The sequence below is a fragment of the Astatotilapia calliptera genome, chromosome 23 (genome assembly GCF_900246225.1).
Source record: "Astatotilapia calliptera chromosome 23, fAstCal1.2, whole genome shotgun sequence".
NCBI classification, from domain to species: domain Eukaryota; kingdom Metazoa; phylum Chordata; class Actinopteri; order Cichliformes; family Cichlidae; genus Astatotilapia; species Astatotilapia calliptera.
The window spans coordinates 32,032,018-32,052,735 of NC_039323.1; the positions used below are offsets into that span (position 1 = coordinate 32,032,018).

General features: G+C 42.1%; 1 protein-coding gene across 5 annotated transcripts; it reads right to left on the reverse strand.

Moving 5' to 3' along the window:
- Positions 1 to 3,077: 3,077 nt before the first annotated feature.
- Positions 3,078 to 20,702, reverse strand: trak2 (trafficking protein, kinesin binding 2). Of its 5 annotated transcripts, XM_026158546.1 has the most exons (17): positions 20,580 to 20,702; positions 15,520 to 15,721; positions 14,213 to 14,401; positions 11,388 to 11,447; positions 9,203 to 9,279; positions 8,988 to 9,104; positions 7,923 to 8,138; positions 7,756 to 7,834; positions 7,518 to 7,648; positions 7,353 to 7,427; positions 6,791 to 6,928; positions 6,046 to 6,125; positions 5,752 to 5,892; positions 5,383 to 5,675; positions 4,654 to 5,145; positions 4,468 to 4,567; positions 3,078 to 4,388 (listed from the first exon to the last, which is right to left on the reverse strand). In XM_026158546.1, the coding sequence occupies exons 2-17, from the start codon at positions 15,572 to 15,574 to the stop codon at positions 3,608 to 3,610; spliced, it is 3,024 nt and encodes a 1,007-aa protein (XP_026014331.1). In that variant the 5' UTR covers positions 15,575 to 15,721; positions 20,580 to 20,702; the 3' UTR covers positions 3,078 to 3,607. The 5 variants fall into 5 exon arrangements, with proteins under 5 accessions (XP_026014331.1, XP_026014332.1, XP_026014335.1 ...); XM_026158547.1 differs by lacking the exons at positions 14,213 to 14,401; positions 15,520 to 15,721; positions 20,580 to 20,702 and adding an exon at positions 13,708 to 13,925; XM_026158550.1 differs by lacking the exons at positions 14,213 to 14,401; positions 15,520 to 15,721; positions 20,580 to 20,702 and adding an exon at positions 11,666 to 11,684.
- Positions 20,703 to 20,718: the final 16 nt, after the last annotated feature.

Sequence of the window (20,718 nt, forward strand, 5' to 3'; positions counted from 1 at the left end):
CAAATCATAACAAAACAGTGAGACGGGCAATATATTTTTTTTTTTATTTATTTAAAAAGATAGACATGAATAATAGGCATGAGACATGAAGGAATCGCAGGACATTTTCTCTTATAGCCAGAGAACCTCCTGCTTCAAGGGGATGGAAGTTATCCAACTTTATGAATGTACCTTCCTTCCCCTCTGCAGTCCTGCTCTCCTATTAAACATTCAGCTGAAGCTCTTGTTGCCCTTTAAAGCATTATTGTTAATTAGCTGCTAAATGCATCACAAACACATGTATAAGCCAGAATATTCAAAATTAAAAATAATACTGAGTTTGGATTCCCTTCATGTGAAAAGCACAACAAAATGCTACTTATCCAAATTTTTATGGAAAGATGTTAGCTGATATTGTTACAACATTCACAATTATGCTAAATGTCTCTTATTTATGTAGATCAAACTCTTTCATCAATAAAATAAAGGTTAAACACAAAAAACTAAAAGTGCAGTTACTGGAGATGGGGGGGCGGGGCAAGGTCTGGTTGGGAACAATAGCACTGAAGGGTCACAGGGATAAAGCACAAAGCTCTAAGTTTCCTTATTTTTAATGCTATAGCCTGTCACATGTACAGAATGATGTCAGATGTTTTCCTACAGAACACTACCACCTGCTGGCCGATACACAAACTGTATACATCCATGAGATAAAGGAGAAACATATTTTGATCAAATCTTGATCAAATCTGAATTAGGTTAACAGCTAAAATAATAAGTGAGTGTTTTTATTCCCTCTTTACAGCCCAAACCTGAACAGCTATTGTCAAAGCAAGCAGTGACCCTTAAACCTCTTAATCCCACTAAGTGCAACTCATGTCCAAATACAGCTTAAAAAAGGAACTCAAACTAGAGCAGTGCTAGTTTCCACATACGGCCTCATACCATTAAAAACACACAAACATAAACACGCACGCACACGCAAAACACAAAGACCTGAAGGAAAACTTTCACCCTATTTGTTTTTTTGCCTGATGTCCCATTTGGTTTTGTCTTTGCCTTCATCCTAACTGTCTGCCAACAGGTGCATGCTGGGACCAGCAGACAAGGTGGTGTTCATGCAGGCGTTGGGCATGGTGCATGGACGGTCACTGGACATCCGTGCAACACTGTAAAACTGTTACAATAATACTGGCATGTTCAGCTGCTAAACCAGCGAGTGGTTGAAGTCTCCAAGCTTGTCCTCCTACCTGTATGTATGAAGAAAGCAACTGCTACGCTATGAGCTAGCAGGATATTGTTCTATAACTGAGAAGCCCTTAAAACAGCAAGACCCCAGAAGCCCCCCTACCCCCTCTCCCTTATTTTCTTCTTCTTTCATGTTTTAGGGTTTCTGCCAGTGTATTACAAGCTCCTTAAACACCAGATATTTTTGTTTTTACACAACAGCTCCATATATTAATTTAGCTAATACGTCATTAGCCTACTGTTACTGTTAACCACTTTACACACATAAGACCAGCCCGAAAAAAGTTGTTCAAATTGAATAGTTTTGCTTTCTAGTTGGTATCCATCCACTTATGTCCACTAATAACAGAACTGCTAGGCTTTTTTACTGTATGCAAATGATGTTTAGCATGATTGGTGCTCTCGCTTTTAAAAGCTGGAAAGCCAAAAATAAACTCTACAGTCTCTCGTTACCTGTTGTGTGCACAGGTGTGTCACAGCTGGTCAATGGGAAACGGTGTGTTTCCTTTTAATCCTACTGTACACAAAGTGCTTGCAATTCAACTACGGCTGCAGCAGGGGGCGCTCATGGCACAGTCCTTAATGAATAGGAATGAATGCAGGTAATGCCAAAATAATTGTTTGTAGTCAAAATTATGCACATGTATAGGGCTGCCACAAACGATTATTTTGATAGTCGACTAGTCACCGATTATTTTTGCGATTAGTCGACTAATCAGATCGTCATCCATTGGACGTAAAACGTACAGCTTATTGCACCAGCATGCATCTGCTCTTATATAACTATCATTAGCTTATAGCTTGGAGTGTTTAAAGTACGTGCTAACTAAAAATAAAGACAAGATGATAGTTTATTAAATTTTAATGAAATTTGCAGATTGTTTCGGTGGAGTTTAATAAACTCCTTGCTTTCTAAAATATAACAGGACACCGGAGAATATTCTCGAGCATCTCACACTTCTGATAATCAGCTGTCTGCCTGATGTTTATTCAGCTGTGTAAAAACTTTAATCTCAGCCAAACCGATTTACTCAGGAACAAATAAAATACTAAAAAAAGCCAAACAATAACATTTTTAAGTTATCTAAGTGACTTGTATATGTTTAACCTGAGTAGCGAAAGACAGCGGTGGGTTTGAAAACGATTTGCCGGGAGTCCGGTGTTCTCACGGGCTCTAGTGAGCCTTGCCCCCGGCTAGCTATCGAGCTGGTGGGTAACAGACGTCTCCAAAAACGTCGGAGCACTTTTGAAAGTATGTGGTGTCTTAATAAACTGAGCAGATATTTGAGGTTTACACAGCTACATTCTCGCCTCAAAATATGTTAAACTTTATTTTGTGACCCAGAAATAATAAGAGTAATATTAAAACTAACTAGCTGTCGCCATTGTTGACAAGTGCGCTGGGCCGCACTATGAATTATGGGACACAGCTTCTTCTTCGGGGTTTAACGGCAGCTGGCATCCTTGTACATGCAGTGCTGCCATCTTCTGTTTCAGTCCGTTATTACACTCTTAAATCCTACTACTCATTCCTGCGTCTTTTGTGATCTTACAAAGCTTCAAACGATGCGTCGACTAATAAATTAGTAGTCGACGATTTTAATAGTCGACGTAATCGTGACTAGTCGACAAATCGTGGCAGCCCTACACATGTATGTTTAAACTTTTGCACACAATATTGTTAATATGTACAAACTGAATCGAACTGAACAAATTTATGACTTTTTGTTTTGTTTTTTTACAGTAAAGCTAATTTTGCCCATAGCATTCTTCTAGTGTATGCTAATGGGTCGTTAACCAAAACTTATCAATTACCAAGTTTGTACAGTTATACATTTATTACAACAATATAGATTTTCTGAACATTTTTTTAATGACAATTGTGAGAGAAAAATGCCTGCTTTCCAGCCTGGGCTACTTGAACCCCCTATGTTAACTGATATGGCGGAAACCCCGTCTTCTGACATAAACATACTGACACCCTTTTCGCCCTTCTTTCACTTCTTCCTTTACTTTTCTCTAATCAACTTCCACAAACCTTCGTACACTTACATTTTCCTTTCTTGCCCTCCTCTACCCATGCCTAACATCTAGAGCCTCACTGGAGAACTACTGAGTCTATTTAATATAAGACTGAGAAGAGGATGACCCACTCAGAGGCAAGCTAAGGCCTTTTTAACTATCAGCATGGCAGACATCCACATACACAGAAAATGCAGGGTGGCTAAAACAGTCAGTATCATTAAATTGTGCTTTAAAATTAAGTTCCAAAAAAGGACGGATTGTTCTGCCCACCGCTGCCCTGACTTCTCTCTCCAAAGGCAGAAAGGAGGAGAGATGTGGTGGAGGAATAAAGGAGGGGACTGATGTTCTGTTAAGTTCAACGGTTGGCCGAACTTGGGTAGGAGATAGAGGCAAGATGCCGCCGTCTTTCTTTTAGGTTCCCCCATGGAGGTGGGGGGATAGCCAGGGTCCTGGGGTGAGGAGGAGGAGCTGAGTGACCGGCTGACTTTCCAGCTCGGGCACCAATCATAGCCGGGAGGCTCTGGTTGCGCCTCAGGCCATCTAAAAGGCTCCCTCCACCTGCTGACACAAATGTGGCAGAATCCTGGCGTGGCATTGAAGCATCAGACTCAGAACCATGCAACACCTTAGTGAATCCCAGCTGCCGGAGCTTCTCCACCAAACCAACACTGGCCGGGTCGGGCCTGGATCTGCCTGATTTGGCGGATGAGATGAGGGCTGGGGTTTCTTGGGATGGGCTTGGTAGGTCAGGATGCGGAGCGCGGCCCAGGTTTAACCCATAAACGTCTTGGAGAAAAAGCTCTGCGGGCCGCGAGGCCAGGAAATTGTCAGCTGGGTGTTGGCGGGGCTCTGTAGGCACTGGGGAAGGGGCAGGAGAGTGGGAGGGGGAGTTGGGGGGCGTGCTTGGCAGAAGCTGGAAAAGGGGCTGCCAGGGGGCGGGTCTCGGGGTTGGAGGAGGGTTGGAGACTTGTGCAGAAATACCCCTCTCTAGGACCAGCTTGGTCAGGCCACTGGGGGGTGCAGGCAGACGTCGAGGGGGGAAAGAGTCACCCAGACTGAGTCTGCAGGGAGTCACAGGGGTGCTGGGACCCGTCCTCATGGAGCTAGGCGTGTTCGCCATGTGGGATGACTGAGAACTGAAAGCAAGAAAAGGAGAGTCTGTGTTAGAACAATAACAGTGTTTATGGGATGCTTATTTTCTTGAAGAGGACTCACCTTGGGGTGACCTGTGTGATGTCACACGGGTGCAGAATGCGGCAGGTAGTGAAGGTGTAGGTGGAAAAGGTGGAGCTCTGACACTTCCCTGGGTTTTGGACTGAACAAACAAGAAAACTTCAGAAAACCAAACACGCGCACCTTGGAAATGATGAGCAATAACAAGCTACAAAAAGTGATTTTTACCAGAGGAAGATACTGCTGTCGATGTCAAGGTTTGGCTTTGTGATTGGAGTCCTGCTCCAGAGGCTCCTGGAATGGGCTGAGGCGATTGGCCGGGTTTCTCTGTGGCATGAAGGGGTGTAGGGCAGATGTCTAACCTGATGGAGGAGGAAGCAGCTGGACTCCCAGTGGAGAGAGGTGGCACTGGGACAGATGATACCGCATGCTTTCTGTCCTTTTTCTCCTCGGGTGTAGATGAGCAGCGCACGTTAAAGGTGATTCCGCCTTCCTCCTCCTCATCTTCCTCCTCCTTACTCCGCTCTGCTGCTCCTTTCTCCAGGATACCATTCCTTCTGTTTTCTTCATCTTCTTCATCCTCCTCCATGTCAGACAGGTGGTACACAGCGTCCTGAGCCAATGGACGAAAACCTTTAGTCACTACTCCAGGGTGTGGGTCCAGGATGGTTCCCAGGTGAGGTTTGGCCAGCTGCTGCCAGTGGTGCAGTGTCAGCGAGCCTGAGAAAGAAATGTCAGCATGTGTTACTGCATACTCTGCATTTAATTATTAGTTATTAATAATCTCTGGCTCTCTTCCACTGCATGTCCTTGTCCTGTCTTCCTCCCCTCACCCCAACCAACCCCAGCAGATGGCCACCTCTCCCTGAGCCTGGTTCTGCTGGAGGTTTCTTTAATTGGATTACATCACCTTGTAGTAAACGATAACCTTCGAGGTGTTAACAAAGCAAACATTACCTTCCATGGGTTTGACAATCTGGAGCTTCTCAGGCAGGAAAGTCTTAAAAACAGTGGAGGCAATGGAGAGATCCGACAGGTTGGAGAAAGACGAGACTGCACTGCCCATTGGTGAGCTGCAGCAACTGCCTTCTCCTTCCACCTCCGCCAGGGCCTGCACCTTCTTTTCCCGCTCCGCCTGGAAGAACTGTCGCTCGGACAGGAAGTTCTGACGGCGCAATGACAGGCGGTGGAGTGCTCTAGTGAGGTCGTTTCCTCCCGGACAACCAGGCTGGCCCACTCGGCCCTCCTCCCTGCAAAACATGCATGTTATGACCTGAAATCGAGCATAAATCTCTTCCAAAACAGAAAATGCTCTTTGAAACTTACCCCTGTGTGGACTGAAACGGCTGCGCTGTCATCACCAGAGAGCTCTGTCCGGAGCCAGGGATTGGTGGGTTTGCTGAAGCTGATCGTAGTACTGAGGCATTAACGGAGCGGACTGTTTGGAAGACTCGCTTCTGGGAAATTCTATAGGAAAATGAGGTGAAAGGTCAGAGACTAGACCTAAAATATAATGCAGACACCTAAACTTTTCAAACCCATGAAAAGTCTGGAAAAAAGTACGAGTTCTCCAACACCAGCTGTCATCCTCAGCAGCAAACACATTCTGCAGCTTTTAACCTTTGGTCCTGAAAGGCGGTCTCCTCCTCTATACTCAGCTCCTTCCTCATAGTTCCCTCAATCTCTGCTGCCAAGGATTCCTGTAAAAACAGGACACATACGGAGGATTAAAAGTATGCTGTGGATTCAACAAAAGTAATATTTACAGTCACTGTTCAGTTTAATTCATCCAAGCCTAAAAAATAAATGCACACAGGCCAAAAACTGCAGCTCCTCAAGTGGCCACTTCAGGCTGGCTCCCAAAAGCAAGCCAATATCAGCACGCCCCAGGGCAGCTGTGGCTACAGTGTAGCTTGCCATCACCAGTGTGTGAATGTGTGTGTGAATGTGTGGATGACTGAATGTAGTGTAAAGCGCTTTGGGGTCCATAGGGACTAAGTAAAGCGCTTTACAAACACAGGCCATTTACCATTTACATTTACCAATATCCTACAGACTCCCACATTATACTCAACAAAAACTTTAAAGAATATGTCTAAAGCCAGATACGGTTACCTCCTTAAACCCTTAAAGCCTGAAATATGAAATGTGTTGTGCAGTTTATTTAGGTTTTTCAAGGGTAAAATAAAAATCTCACCGATGTTGTAGAACTCAAAAAGTCACAAAAAACTTTATGTAGCAAATACAACACACTGGGTGTTAAAGGGTTAATAGCAGCTGTATGATTCCTTGTGAACACATGTGCCAGGGACTGTATCTTCCTCTGTGTGCTCCAAATAAAAGTTCAAGGGTGCGTTTCTCTCACCATGGGGTAGAGGCCGTAGGGAAGGTGCCGGCGCATCCCAGCTGAGGGGCTGTTTTTACTGCGCAGCTCTTTGATCTCCTCCTGCGACTCATGGAGCATCTCTACACACTCAGCATTCCTCTCGGCCAGCTCGTTGAGCTGCAGCAGACACGTGCAAATAATCGGGCAAAATTACTCACAAGTTTGTATATTTATATGAATTTATTTAAAAAAGTAAAATAAAACTGGGAATAGGAGGTGGTTAGTTTGTGATACTTCTCAATACTCTGACCTAAATTTACTGTTTATGCTTTTAGGACACAGTTTTTAGGGAAACACATCATTTTCCCTTGTATTAGGAATGATGTTAGGAATGAAAATCAGATCAGACTGACAGATTTGACAACGTTAAAGCTCTAAATTGCTGTAAACCGGCTCCAACACAAACCATAAGTGTGGTTTCTTACAAAGGCTTGACATAAAAGCTACAAACCTACATTATATGATCACATTTGCATCTTTGTAGAATAATTAAACTGGTCTTGCTCTAAAAAGGAACTTGAACACTCGTATGAGACTGTACCTCTGCTGTGAGCTGTCTCTGAGCATCTTTGGAGGCCTGCAGGTGGATCCTGAGCTCCTCTTTCTCCAGAGCCAGCTGGAGATAAACAGCATCACACCAAGAGCGTTCACACACTGTGCCAGCATCTACAGTAGGTAATCAGTGCTAGCAGTTAAGCTTGCCCACCTCCTTCACTCTGTGTTGCAGCTCGACTATTTGGGAAAGCAGCTGAGCGATTTCCTCCTGGTGTCTGAGCAGCTCCTCGTTCTTCTGAGATAGATCTTCAGTCAACGAAACCATCTGGCTGTTGGACTCGCCTGACCCCACGTGTGATATACACAAACACACCAAAGATTAAATTCAGATGCCTGATCTGTAAAAGTTCCTTTTGAACATAAGTTTGCAAACTTCAAGAAAAACTCACGGAGCTCTTTGACACAGTCGCTCACTAGCTGCTGCTCCTTCTCCTCATAGGTGATGGTGTCTCTTTTGAGTTGACAAGCCTGGATAAGTCAAAAAAGCTCAGTTTGCAGCAGAGATTATACTTCAACATCTGCTTCTGATCAATTTGCTTCCCAAAGAACGACATACCTCGGTTCTCAGTGCCAGATTTTCTTCCTCTAGGTCCTGCAGCTTGCTCTGCAGGGACTCCAGCTGACTAAGTGCAGCAGCGGCGGTTCCCCCCGGCAGGTGAGGTTGCCGCAGTGGGGTCGACACGCTGGAATCGGTCTCGCTCTCCTCAGAGGCGCTGGCCACCATCCGCAGCAATTCATCCTTCTTACTGAGCTCATGTTGCAGCTGATGAACCTGACCAATGTGGACAGTTTAGGAAAAGTGATTGGTGTTTACAGGATTTTAACATTTTAAAGCTCTCTTTTTCTAGAGATACAAAAATCTAACTTTCAATTTTTTTGGTTGAAGTTTAGTTTAAAGCTGGAAAGTGAATGGAATATTTGTATGTATACAGCAAACATGCATGACTTGTGGCAGAAATACCATTTTATTGAAATAAAATGGTATGTTATTTTGGCTGCAGATGCATTTAAAAAATAGTACATTATTAATGTATATCAAGCATTTTTTGGTCCATGAGATATTCAATTCAATTCAATTTTATTTATATAGTTCTAAATCACAGCAACAGTCACCTCGAGCCGCTTTATATAGTTCGGTAAACACCCTACAGCAATACAGAGAAACCGCAACAATCAGAAGACCCCTATAAGAAAGCACTTGGCAAAAGTGGAAAGGAAAAACTCCGTTTTAAGAGGAAGAAACCTCTGTCAGAACCACGCTCAGGGAGGGGCAGGCATCTACCGCAACTATTAACTAGCTAACTAACTATTAGGAAAAGGTGTACCACAGGGATCTATTTTAGAGCCCCTTTTTATTATTCAAATGTCTAAATGCTTTATTCTATTTCTCTTTTAAAAACCTATTACAACAATATCACTAGATCATGCAGACATGTTGAGGAGGTAATTTAGCCTTTAAATCAGCTGTGCTGGATCAAGGACACATCTGAAACCTGCAGGACACCATGCTCTTGAGGCCTGGAGTTCCCTCACCCCTAATTTAAATTGATCATACTATCACCCTCTCTTTATGTAGCACAAAACATTATTTACACATTTTAAAGTGAATAAAAACAGTTACCTGATCTACAGACTGTGCTATCTGCTCCTCTAAGGCCTCATTTCGCTCCTGTAGCAGGTGGTTCCTCTGTAGAAGTGACTGACCAATCCGAGCTGCCAACTCCAAATCTCTGTCCCGCTGTTCAAATAGAACACAAGGCACCCAGGGTTAATCAGTTAACTGGCTGTTGTTTTCTTAGCTGAAAAAAATTATCACAAATGAGGTCAACGCCCTACCTCAGCCAAAAGGTGTGTGACCACTTCAATGTCATTGTACGTCTTGGTCATCTGTTCCACTCGATCAGCACTGAGGACTGGCCAGAGGGAAAACGTTAACTTTTAGGCAGCAAACAAGCAAAAACACACACACACACACATCTAGGGATGGGTACCGGTGTCCGGTGCCATGATGGCACCGGTTCTGACATAAACGGTAGTAACCAGACCGAAAAGCAGCGCACATTTCGGTGCTTTATTTCGGTGCTTTTTTTTCCTGAGCTGTGATACACTTCTAGCCAATCATTTTACGTTTCCGAGGATAGTAGGCGGGGCCAGGTACGTACGTTCTTTTATGCAGAGCTACAGATTAAAAATGTCCAAGGCGAAGCGGTCAAAAGTCTGGCTGTACTTCACAGCAAAAGATGCAAACTCAGCAGCCTGCAACAAGTGCTTTAAGCTGATACTGTGATACTGACAAAGGAGGTAACTCCTCAAATCCGATGAAACACCTGGCGACGCATAGCGATTTTTTTTTCTCCAAAAACCAAGAAATGCGCTGTATTTGATAGCTTGCTGCAAGACCTCACACCGAGCGCATCTACTGCGGTGTGGTGCCTGTTATCGGACCCGGAGTTAGCAACATACCCAAAAAACACGAAGAGGAGAGTCCTGGCCCCTAGCCCTGCCAGTGTAGCAGAAATGATGACGGATGATGATGGCAGCAGCAGCCGTTCTTCTCTGCGTGAGTAATTTACGTTGAGTAGGCTAACCACGTTATTAAATTAATGCATGTAAGGTGAACTAGCAAACATCATCATATCTACATGCGGCTGTCTTCTTGTTTGATGGCAGATACTCGCTTCACCCTGGCCAAAAAGGCTAAAATGACCAAAGAAAAAGAGGGAAACAGCTAAACATGAGCGGTTTTTGGACAAAGTTTGTGTTTTTTCCATTGATTAAGCACTGCTTCCAGCCAAGAGTGATACCATATATGCCCTATAGCTGCAGAAAAGGCTAACATTGTTATCTTTTTACAAAAACCAAATCAAATCAAATCACTTTTATTGTCACATCACATGTGCAGGTACATTGGTACAGCACATGTGAGTGAAATTCTTGTGTGCGAGCTTCACAAGCAACAGAGTTGTGCAAAATACAATAATGTAAACAAGCAAAATACAAGAATGGCTACATCTGAAACTAATAAATATATGTACAATATATAATAGTATATGCATTTCTGGATGTGTATAGTAAATATTTTCCTATGTGTGTGTGTGTGTGTGTGTGTACACATATTTTACAAATTAAATAGAGTAAACAATAAATAAAATATATAAAATATACAGAGTTGAGACATGTGCAAAACAGTGGCATTACTGTACAGTATGGAGTGCATAATGTTAAAGTTCCAGTAGTGAAGCTGAGGTGTCTATGACGTGTTCAGCAGTCTGATGGCCTGGTGAACCAGCTGAACATGAGAGGTTTTTGGACCAATTTTGTGTTCTCCATTCTTTAAGCACCGGTTCGAGCACCGTTTAAGCACCGGCACCGTTTCAAAAGTACCGATTTGGCACCGGTATCGGATAAAACCTAAACGATACCCATCCCTACACACATCTAAAAAAAATCTAGAATCCACACTCTGGCATGCACACTGTGCATCCAAGCAACTCCACACAAACATGAAAATAAAATCAATTACTGGACACGTCTTTAACATGCATGGTCTACTACATAATAAAGAATTCTGACCACAAGCAACGTTAGGAGCTACTTGGCTATTATAGCCACATAACATCACCATTCTTTACACTTTTTAGCATCTGATTATGGACGCGTGGTCCAAATTATGTCCACTAAATTGCTAAATGATTATTGCTGGAGCAATAATTATGCAACACGTGCTAGTGGTCTGAATTTAAAAAGAACACTAGCTTTACAAATTAATAACTGTACTACAAGCTGACTACAGTACACAGTACAGTACTACAGTTGGAAGCAGAAGACCTTTACTATGCAAGTCTCTTGTCTTATTGTTTACATGCAAAAAGTGGAGAGGGGCTCCCAATCAGTGGCCTAGGAACGGATCCTAGATCACATCCTAGAAGTGTGTGGCCACACTTTTGACAGAAGCCCCTCTCTCACACTTGAGTTAAATGAAGTTCCAGAGAAGAACAGGCAAGTAGGAAAAGTAGGATACCTTTGGAGAGGCTCTGAGAGCCTGGGTGGGAATAAGAAGGAGGTTCCAAAGCAAGATATGCTAGTGAGAGAGATGCAGAGAGAGAAAAAGAGGGGAAAGTTCAGATGGTGTAGAAGTAAACCAGCCAGTTTTAAGACAGATGGAAAAAGAAAGGAAAAGGAAAGAGACAAACACTGGCAGAAAAATGAAAGTTTCAATAAACCAACATCATGTAGAGACATTAGTTTGTTGAGAGTCAGAGAATCTACACATCGATTAGTCTGGTCTGCTTTTAGCACCTGAGTGGGTGTCACCAGCGCTGCACAGTTCAGCGTTCCACCTGTTCAAAGAAAAGTGGCAACCCTAATCAATGAGCCATCTGGTTTCAGCTAGAAGCCCTTTAACAGAGTGATGCGTGTCCCCAACACTCATTTAGAATATTTACTTCTGTTGGTTTGATCAAAAACTTACAACCTTATTACAACTTCTTTGTGCAATCCCAGTTTACTGCTTACTGTACAAACACCTACAACTACAATAACAAAGTGTAATCCAAGTACTGTTAACGATAATCTAACCTAAAGAGCGATCGCTTACTATGACACAGCGTTGCACAGATTCACATCGGACTCACTATCTTTTTTTCTGAATAAATGTAGTGTAATAAAACAGTTTCAGCAGGGATTAAAAGTAACAAGCTGAGCTAGGCAGCTGCTCAAATGGATGAGAGCATTCATCCAGTAATCTGAAGCCTACAATGACCTCTGAATCTGGACACTGCACTCCAACAACCAGCGGGTAAAAATAACCTCTGCCCAGCACGGCTATCCTTGTTACAGTTACAGTGCATACATAATGCATATAATGTCTCAAGTTACTGTTCCACACACACAAAATCACAGACAAAAACATACACTAATACCTTTACCTGCTGCTGAAAGCATGCCATCATTGTATGGGTTATGTATGTCCATAGTCTGGCTTGATCATGATCAGATGCTGCATAAATAAATGAAACTGTTTACACCACATGCTGATCGCAGGGTGGGAAAGCAGTGCGGGTTGTATTGACTTATACAAGGCAGTAACTGAACTCTGGCCGCAATAAATTTCATAACAGCAAAGTCCAACCTCTGTTTCATTTTGACATAAATTCATGAACTACAGACACACAACAGGCCAATGGGTGGTCAATGTGTTACTTGTTAAGTAACATGAATCTCCAGAGTCATGGCTGCTTGAACCTTTGGCATCAATAAACTCAACATGTGATTATACAACAAACTCAACTTCAAAATGCAGTGTGAGGAATAAATGGTAGAATCATATGGACGCACCAATATGACACCTGGATCAAACTCAAAAAGCTTATCTCTTTCAAATCAACTCTAGGTCGCTCTATGTTTGCTCCGTCATGAGCCAGCAGAAATGCACAGGTTAATAACTCGAGTTAATAACTCATGCAAAGCTACTGGAATTGAGCATAAGTACCCTTTATTCACAACTTTGTCTTTTCCCAGACAAGAAAGTTTTACGACTCAAATCCTGGAGCGTAAAAACACTCCCAGCTCTTGTTGTCAGGCTTTGAAAAAGAGATGGGACATCATCTCGTCGAGCCAAATGACAAGATCCTCAACAGCCATTAAATTACAGTATAAACTCTTCAAATTTCACAACATGACACTAAAACCAGGATACTTGATACTCGTATAACCATAGTGGAGTACTGAAATATTTCAGCGTCAACTGCAAAGTCTAAGTATGAATGTCAAAATCAGACCTCTCTAAGTGTTTTCACACATCTTAACATGCCATGCCCCAGCACATGTTATTAATAGGCTGTGTTTAACTTTGCAGAAGTGGAGCAAACAGCACCATGAAACTGAGACTCCTCCAATGTCCAATTTCCTCACATGTGCAACTAAAACACTTCATTCATTACTTGTTTTTTTTTAAGTTACTATTTATTTGAGAAATGCTCAAATTGTTGGTTTGATCAAACATTAATAAAAGGAAATGACGAAACATTCAGTGAACTGAAACAATCAAGATCTGCTCACGTTAAATCAAATAATCTTCAAACGCAGGAAACAAAGCGTTGGCAATTATGAGAAAAACAGGAAGTTTATCCTGTCTCGTTCCAGCATACTGCAACCTGTTTAAATGTAAACACACCATCAGATTTGCCCACTTCCTTTCTAGTAACACACACAGACACTTTGCCCTCTACGCTGTCACGTTTTGCCTGACCTTGCTGACATGCTTACTGAAGCTGGATGCCTGTCTCTCTCTCTCTCTTTCTGTCTTTCAGACATGTACTGAGGACTGAGCCCATGCTCACCTTCCACAGGAAACTTATCGTACGCCTCCTCATTGTGGATGTTTAACACTGGCATGTTGTGTCTCCTCTCTGTGCTCTCTTGTCTTCATTCTCTATCTATCCACACCGCCTCTCTTGTTACTGTCCCGTGACTCACTCTGGCTTTGGTTTTGAACTCCGCTGCACTTAACTGTGCTGGATCTTTCTCTCTCTCTCTCTCTCTCTCTCTCTCTCTCTCTCTCTCACACACACACACACACACACCCACACACACAGTGCCACAGTCACACAAGCAAAGACAAACAGACACAATGACGAACGCTGTGCGAAATAATGTCCACACTAAATCCCTGCGACTTTAATTGAACGGCGCCACATAAAAAGAATCCCTCACATGCCTAATGCACTCACACATACACACACACACACCATCTGCTCGGTTCTGTTGTACAAGGCTTAACCAATCAAAAGGACGTCTGCAAAAGGAAGCAGCTTTGCAAAAATATACCAAAATGTACACACTTACTCATGTAGCGGAAAGTCTCCTCAGCCAGCATGGGGGAGATGGCGCTGTTCCCGGGACCTTCGTCTGGGGAGCAGCTCGGGGAAACCACCCAGTCCTGACTGTCTGACAGGTACACGGAGCCAGAGCCGACCGAACCGGAGCCCAGTGAGCCGGAGCCATAATTCCTCCCGCTGCTGCCCAGCCCCTCGTCTGGAGGAAGACAGACAAAAAAACTCATCACCAACAGCTGGTGGAGCAACCATTACTGTCATTATTGTTGGGGTTTTTTTTAATGTTGTTGTTTGTTTGTTTTTTGTTTTTTTATTAATCTTCTAGTCAATAATAGTTGACTAAGTCTCTGTGTCTCCTATGACAACTGGGACAGGCTGCAGCACAGGCCCTTGAATTGGATAAATGGAAGGTGGATGGATGGAAAATCTTCTAGTCTAAAATTGTCCATAATGGCAGGCATATGATGAATTCCTTACTTTTTGAGAATTAAACAATAAAAAAGTCAAACAAAAGAGCTGCTCTATCACAACAAGGTGCTTAGGCTGATTTAGAAATAGTATGAGTCCATTGGTGGGCCAGCAGAAGTTCACAGCACTCCTGGCAGTGCGTGCAGAACAAATAGCAGATGGCAGTGTGGAGTCAAGCAGCCCTTCCCATCTTGTGTTTTCCCTAACACCTGGCTCACTGGCCAGCCTGCCCTTGTAGCAGTTCTCGATACCAACTAACTGCTTCTCCAGTGGATTTCCAGTGAGTTGGATGTACTCCAACTGTACCAACTGGGACTGCAGCTCCCCTTTAACCCTAGATAGATCTCCGATTTGAACTAGAGAGATGTTCAATGTCACTAACCGCTCTCTAAGATGGTGCAGATATACTGATTATGCTGTTTAGTTATTTATTCCCCACAAAGCACTTGAAAAATCAATTATTTGCCACAAAAACAGACAAAAAGTGTGTGGGCTGAGGTATTATCATGGCACAATGGCATTCCATTAAGTTGATAAATGAAGAGGGAAGCTTTTATTTTGGCAAAGCTGTGCAGCTCCAGTGAGATTTGCGTGTGGGCTGATGAACAGTGTGTGTGTGTATATTGTCTTGGCTCAGGCACTGTACAAGCCGATGTCCTTCCACTCGAACAAATATGTGGTTTACTAGGACAAACAGAGCTAACTATAGCATCAGGCTTAAAGGCACCACATACTGTACCTCAGGGAGACCTGATACTCACAAAGCAGCATTTAAAAATGTGCACAAAGCAAATCGGTGGCTGTACTGCAGCTTTTGATATATGATATTTATACAGAAGACCATCTCACCTGTCTCCGTGCTCGACTCTTTCTTCTCCACCGCCCGGGGTTTGACTTCAAACATATCCCGTCTTTGGAAAGGGGGAGTGAGGAGGGGAGGCTCTCCCACTCGTGAAAAGAAGAAGCTGGACAGAACACAGGAGCTGCTACTGGCATGACATCACATCCTGTTCCTGTGCTGACAGGGCGGTGTGCCCATACACACCGCTACCTGAAACAGAAGAGAGAAGTGTTAGTGGTCTCACAGATAAAGACGTGACCTCCACAGAGGCTGAATGAGGGGCAATATTCATGTCCAGGTAACGTGTGCAGCTGGTAATAAAGCAGACTGACTCATTTCCTTCTTATGCTCTCCATCACACCTGTTTTATAACATTTAGAGCCACCCACAGTGTTTGATTTTTGAACCACAGATATCGTTTTCAAGCAAGGACAAATCTAAAATAAATGTTAAAATGCTAACGCTAAAAGATTTCTTCTACTTCTACTAAACAAACTAAAGGTGAGGCTCTGAGATTTTGATTGAAGAAATGTTGTGACAATAACTCCACATACAGTTTTTAGGGAGGGGTGACATTGAGCCAGCCCACATCCTGTTGCCTGTCTCTGTATGAACTCTTCCAATGCTTAAAGGGATGACCGAAGGTAGGGCTGTTCCATATAACGATATATATCGGACGACGATATAAAAACGTCTATTGTTTCATTTTACGCTATCGTTGCTTTCGTGATGTCGCAAAATAAACTGTTTACGGCAATATTTTTTCACCGTTTTGATGGTCACTGTAGTGGCTATATAAATTTCTTAAAGTTCTCTCTTTCTCTTATATTTAATATAACCACACTACCGACGACAAGAGCCTGTTTTTATGCGTTGTCGTTAGCAACAACGAGGGTAAAACCATCGCGTGTCCGCTTGTTTATTTTCTACATAAACCTTTCACAATAAAGCTCAAGATCCTGTTGAGACCTTTCAAAATAAACTGAATCACGTGAAAGAGTATGCAGAGTATTTACGGATGAGAATTAAAAAAGAGCCGCCAGGTGCTAAAAAATAAACCTCAGACTCAAACGTTAGAACAGGCTTTTCCCCGCAGCACGCCGTGTAATAAATACCCACAAAGAAAACGGCAGCCGTTACAACTTATGTCTAAAAATGTGTCGTTTCATGCATCGGTTAAAACACTCAACTCCAGGTACATGACGCGCAACTGGAAACACTTCCCGCAAGTCGAGCTGCCCGAGATTCACAGAATTTACAGAAAATGTTAAATTTTTGTGATTTATATCATTATCGGGACTAGAGCTGGGCGATATGAGATTTTTTCATATCACGATATGTTTTTTTCATTTCAGGCAATAACGATATCTATCACGATATAAGCCAAATATATTTGTAAGATTTAAATGTGCCGTTGCTCACAAGTAAAATGTGAAATAATCAGCAGCTTGTTTTGATTTAAATATTTATTTCCCATAATAAGTTCAACAGGGTAGATGTACTTAAGGAACATGAGACTTTTTCAGATAAATAAAGGCAAATATTGCAAACTACACAAAAGGCAGCCGCTAAAGCGTTTAAGTTTCAAAATAGAACAAACAAAACAGGCTACTAAATTGTCAATTCCACTTAGAAACAAAATTTTAATTCTAAAAATAAATCTTAGTTTGTTTTACAGAAGAACAGACAAAATTGACTAACTTTTGTCAATATCAAATAAACTGAGAACTAAAAGGAAATTCTCAATCTCTCCTTGTTGTGTAGCTTAGCTTTTCAAACAGTTTTAACAGTTACTTTAGTCTGACAAAAGCCGAATGACGAATTAGCGCTTCCAGTCAGAGATTGAGCATGCACCACTTTATTGGATTTCCTTGTGCTGTACGTAACAAGTCACGTGACGTGACGCTGCGGCTGTGATTGGTTTGGCTCTGCGCTACTTAATTTGGATTGGCTGTTCTGTTTTTTTTTAAGAGGACAAGAGCGGCGAGGCCTATCGCAATAGTTTAATTTTTCTATCGAGAAAAAGTTGTTTCGCAATACATATCATTATCGTTCTATCGCCCAGCTCTAATTGGGACGATAGATGTCTTATATCGGGATATGAGATTTTGGTCATATCGCACAGCCCTAACCGAAGGAATGAGACAGGATGTGATGTCTTAAAGGGATGGGACATGTGCCTCTAGATATATTCTTATTTCCTTACACACATCTTTAATCTCAATTAACTGGCTGCTGTTGGAGTCATGAAAAACATAAAAAAGTCAAAAGTTTTTCAGTTTGCCAGACTACATTTCCCATGATCCAGTTTGCTTGATTTATATAGACGTTATATAAAAGGTGAACACAAATTCAAGCTCTAAAATGTGAACACAGGATCTCTGTTAACAATATGACTATGACGTCATCAGGGTTATTTCTGTGGACTCTAGCCCTCTACAGTGGACAAAGGAGATGTTATACAACTCTTTCCACGAACTGAGCAGCACTTCTGTCCAGTCAAGTGATCATCATGTGTAAAAGTACATCGGTGTTAGTACATCTTAGTAGTTTTCAACATGACAAGCAATTAGAAAGAATCTAGGTTTAAAGAAATTGCACATTGCCTAACTTTTCAGATCCAGGGGTTTCTTCTATCTTTCATATACAGTCTGTGAAAGAGACATGCTAGGAATAGGCTGAGTACCTTTTGCATCAGCAGCCTGTGCATGCAGATGCACACAAACTCTATGTGGGTGTTTATCAGAGAGCATGCCTGTGGAAGGACAGAATCCTTGGGCAACATTCATACACTCCTTACATAACAGTGACACTTAAACAATCATCTCCATAATAGAGGAGATTAAAGGAGATGAGATGCATGCAAGCCTAAACTTGCTGCTTACCACTAAACACCTGGTAGATATAATGGACCTACCCATTAATGACCAGTTGACTCATCCTAGGGTTCAAATGATCACATTAGGCCGTGAAGCAATTTTAAGCACAGAATATTGCATGTGTCAATCATTAATATGAATCTCTATCAAACAAATGCTTCTTATTTTCTCTCCCATTTAAAATGCCAGGACTGATGGTGTCCAAGTGCCTCTGAGTCACTTCATGACTGTCACAGGCAGACAGCTTCCTGACTAAGCACTCAGAAATTAAATGGAAATTTGTGGTTCATTGGCTAGGCTCATACACACAAACACAACACTCTCTGGCTTCACTGTGACCACTGCTACTTAAGAGAGGCGACGGTATAAAGATGTAAAATCCACAGCAGTAAGGAAGCAGCCCTGAAAGTAACACTTAAACAGACTCATCACCGCATCACTACACATAGCACGAGTCTGTCCGAGCTCTTCCACAGGGACTGTCTGCTTACATCAGCCTTTCGCAGGCGTCACCTCCCTTCATGTCTGATCTACACCTTCAGCTCAATGCTCAACCTGACTTTGTTGAAGTTAGCTTAGAATGATATCTCTTTTGACATTTTCCCTTACCGGTTATTGGCCTTGCTTTTTAATCACAGCATCTGCACTGAGCCCGTGATAGAGCGGACAAACTAGGGAGGGCATGTGCACAGGGGAGGCAGCGCATTTGATTGACTGCACCAGGGGCTTTAGATGCATAACCAGAAATCCCTCACAGGAACATCAGCATTCCTTGTCATGACTGGCCAAAAGGAATTAAACCAAGTCACATACAGCATCATAAAATACTAATCTGATCTGATCTGACTGTCAACTATAATCTAGATCTGGACAGATATACTCATTGGCTGATACTGGCAAAACGTATGTCATCCAATACGCAGTTAAAAGATAATATTATCTTAACCACAACAACATGCATTAAAAGATGCTTGGGATTATCTAGAGAGTATTATAAAAAAAAATCTCACTGAGTGGCTCCACATCCGTTGTTTACGATGCGATGTTATCAGCACTGTCTGCACCACACGGAGCAGAGCAAGATCATAAAAACCTCACCACAATCACAGCAAGCAGTCAAGCAGTGTAAAATAATGCAGAAAAATTTTAACAACGACCCCACAAATAGCCTTGTCAGTGCATTCTCGAACAAAGGTTATGGATATATATGTAAACTTTTTTTTTGCTTATATCAGGTTCAGATTCTTTTAATACCATAAAACATCGATAAACTCATATAAATCCAGTTCACTATGACCCCAAACAAACTCAGTATCTAATGATTCACCATGAACACGTTAACTAAGCAGAACTTAGTTTGAAAATAACCTTTAATTTGAAATGTTTTGCTGTTTAGTAACAGCACAGACTGCCTCCCCTACAACCCCACGGATTATGTGTTACACAAGGTGCTACATGAATTTGAATTATTATTATTATTATTAATAATAATAATTCAAATTATTATTATTAATATTAATAATAATAATAATAATAATAATAATAATAACAATATTAGTAGTATTAAAATGTTTAACCACATAAATAAATATGAAAAAGCTACGGTATTCTTCAATTTGGCATCATTCATTCAGCTGATAGCATTTAACAGGGAGTTGCTGGGATAGTTAGTTCAGCCACTGCAGACATGAAACTCTCTTGCTAGCCCAAGCTTTCCTGATATCAAGTACTTTTTCTTGGAACCTTTATCGGCTGAACTCTCCAGAGGATCCAGACACATGAAAAAAAAAAGTTAAGCTAGCGAATGAACCGTAAGATATTGCACACCTGTCTGTTTTGTTTGCTGAGCTGACCATTAGCTAAAATTTACTCACTCCGTTCTTTAGTTATACTTTTGTAATAAAGGCTAGTAAGAAGGTTATAAGAGATTTATATAAATAAATGCGAACTAAAGTTAACCCACATGTTAACCCATATGTTTTGCATATCGGCTAACAAGAAAACTAACAACCAAAAAAACTGTAAATACGTTAGCTAGCTTAACCATCCTGTGGCTGGCTGACAGCTTCACTGTTGCTCATATCGCGTTAGCCAACAACCGCGAGCTTAAACAATCAGCATCCCTTCCGCGTTGACCGTTATACATTATACAGCTTAAAACACATTTTATTAGTTACAATGAGGCTTACCCTATATCAGTATTATTCCAAATCATGGGCAGTTCCAGCAATACATGCGGTGTCTGTCAATCCCTTCACCAAAGCCTCAAACAATGGAGGGGAAGCGAGGGGAGGGAGGGCAACAAGCGGTCATCAAGTGGCGACAGAA

Excerpts from the sequence above, each read along its gene's own strand:
- trak2 (XM_026158546.1), bottom strand. The coding sequence starts at position 15,574 with ATGTTTGAAGTCAAACCCCGGGCGGTGGAGAAGAAAGAGTCGAGCACG. Across the intron at positions 5,676-5,751 it reads CCGTTTCAGTCCACACAGGG|GGAGGAGGGCCGAGTGGGCC; the intron begins GTAAGTTTCAAA and ends CATGTTTTGCAG. Across the intron at positions 4,389-4,467 it reads ATCACACAGGTCACCCCAAG|TTCTCAGTCATCCCACATGG; the intron begins GTGAGTCCTCTT and ends TCTTGCTTTCAG.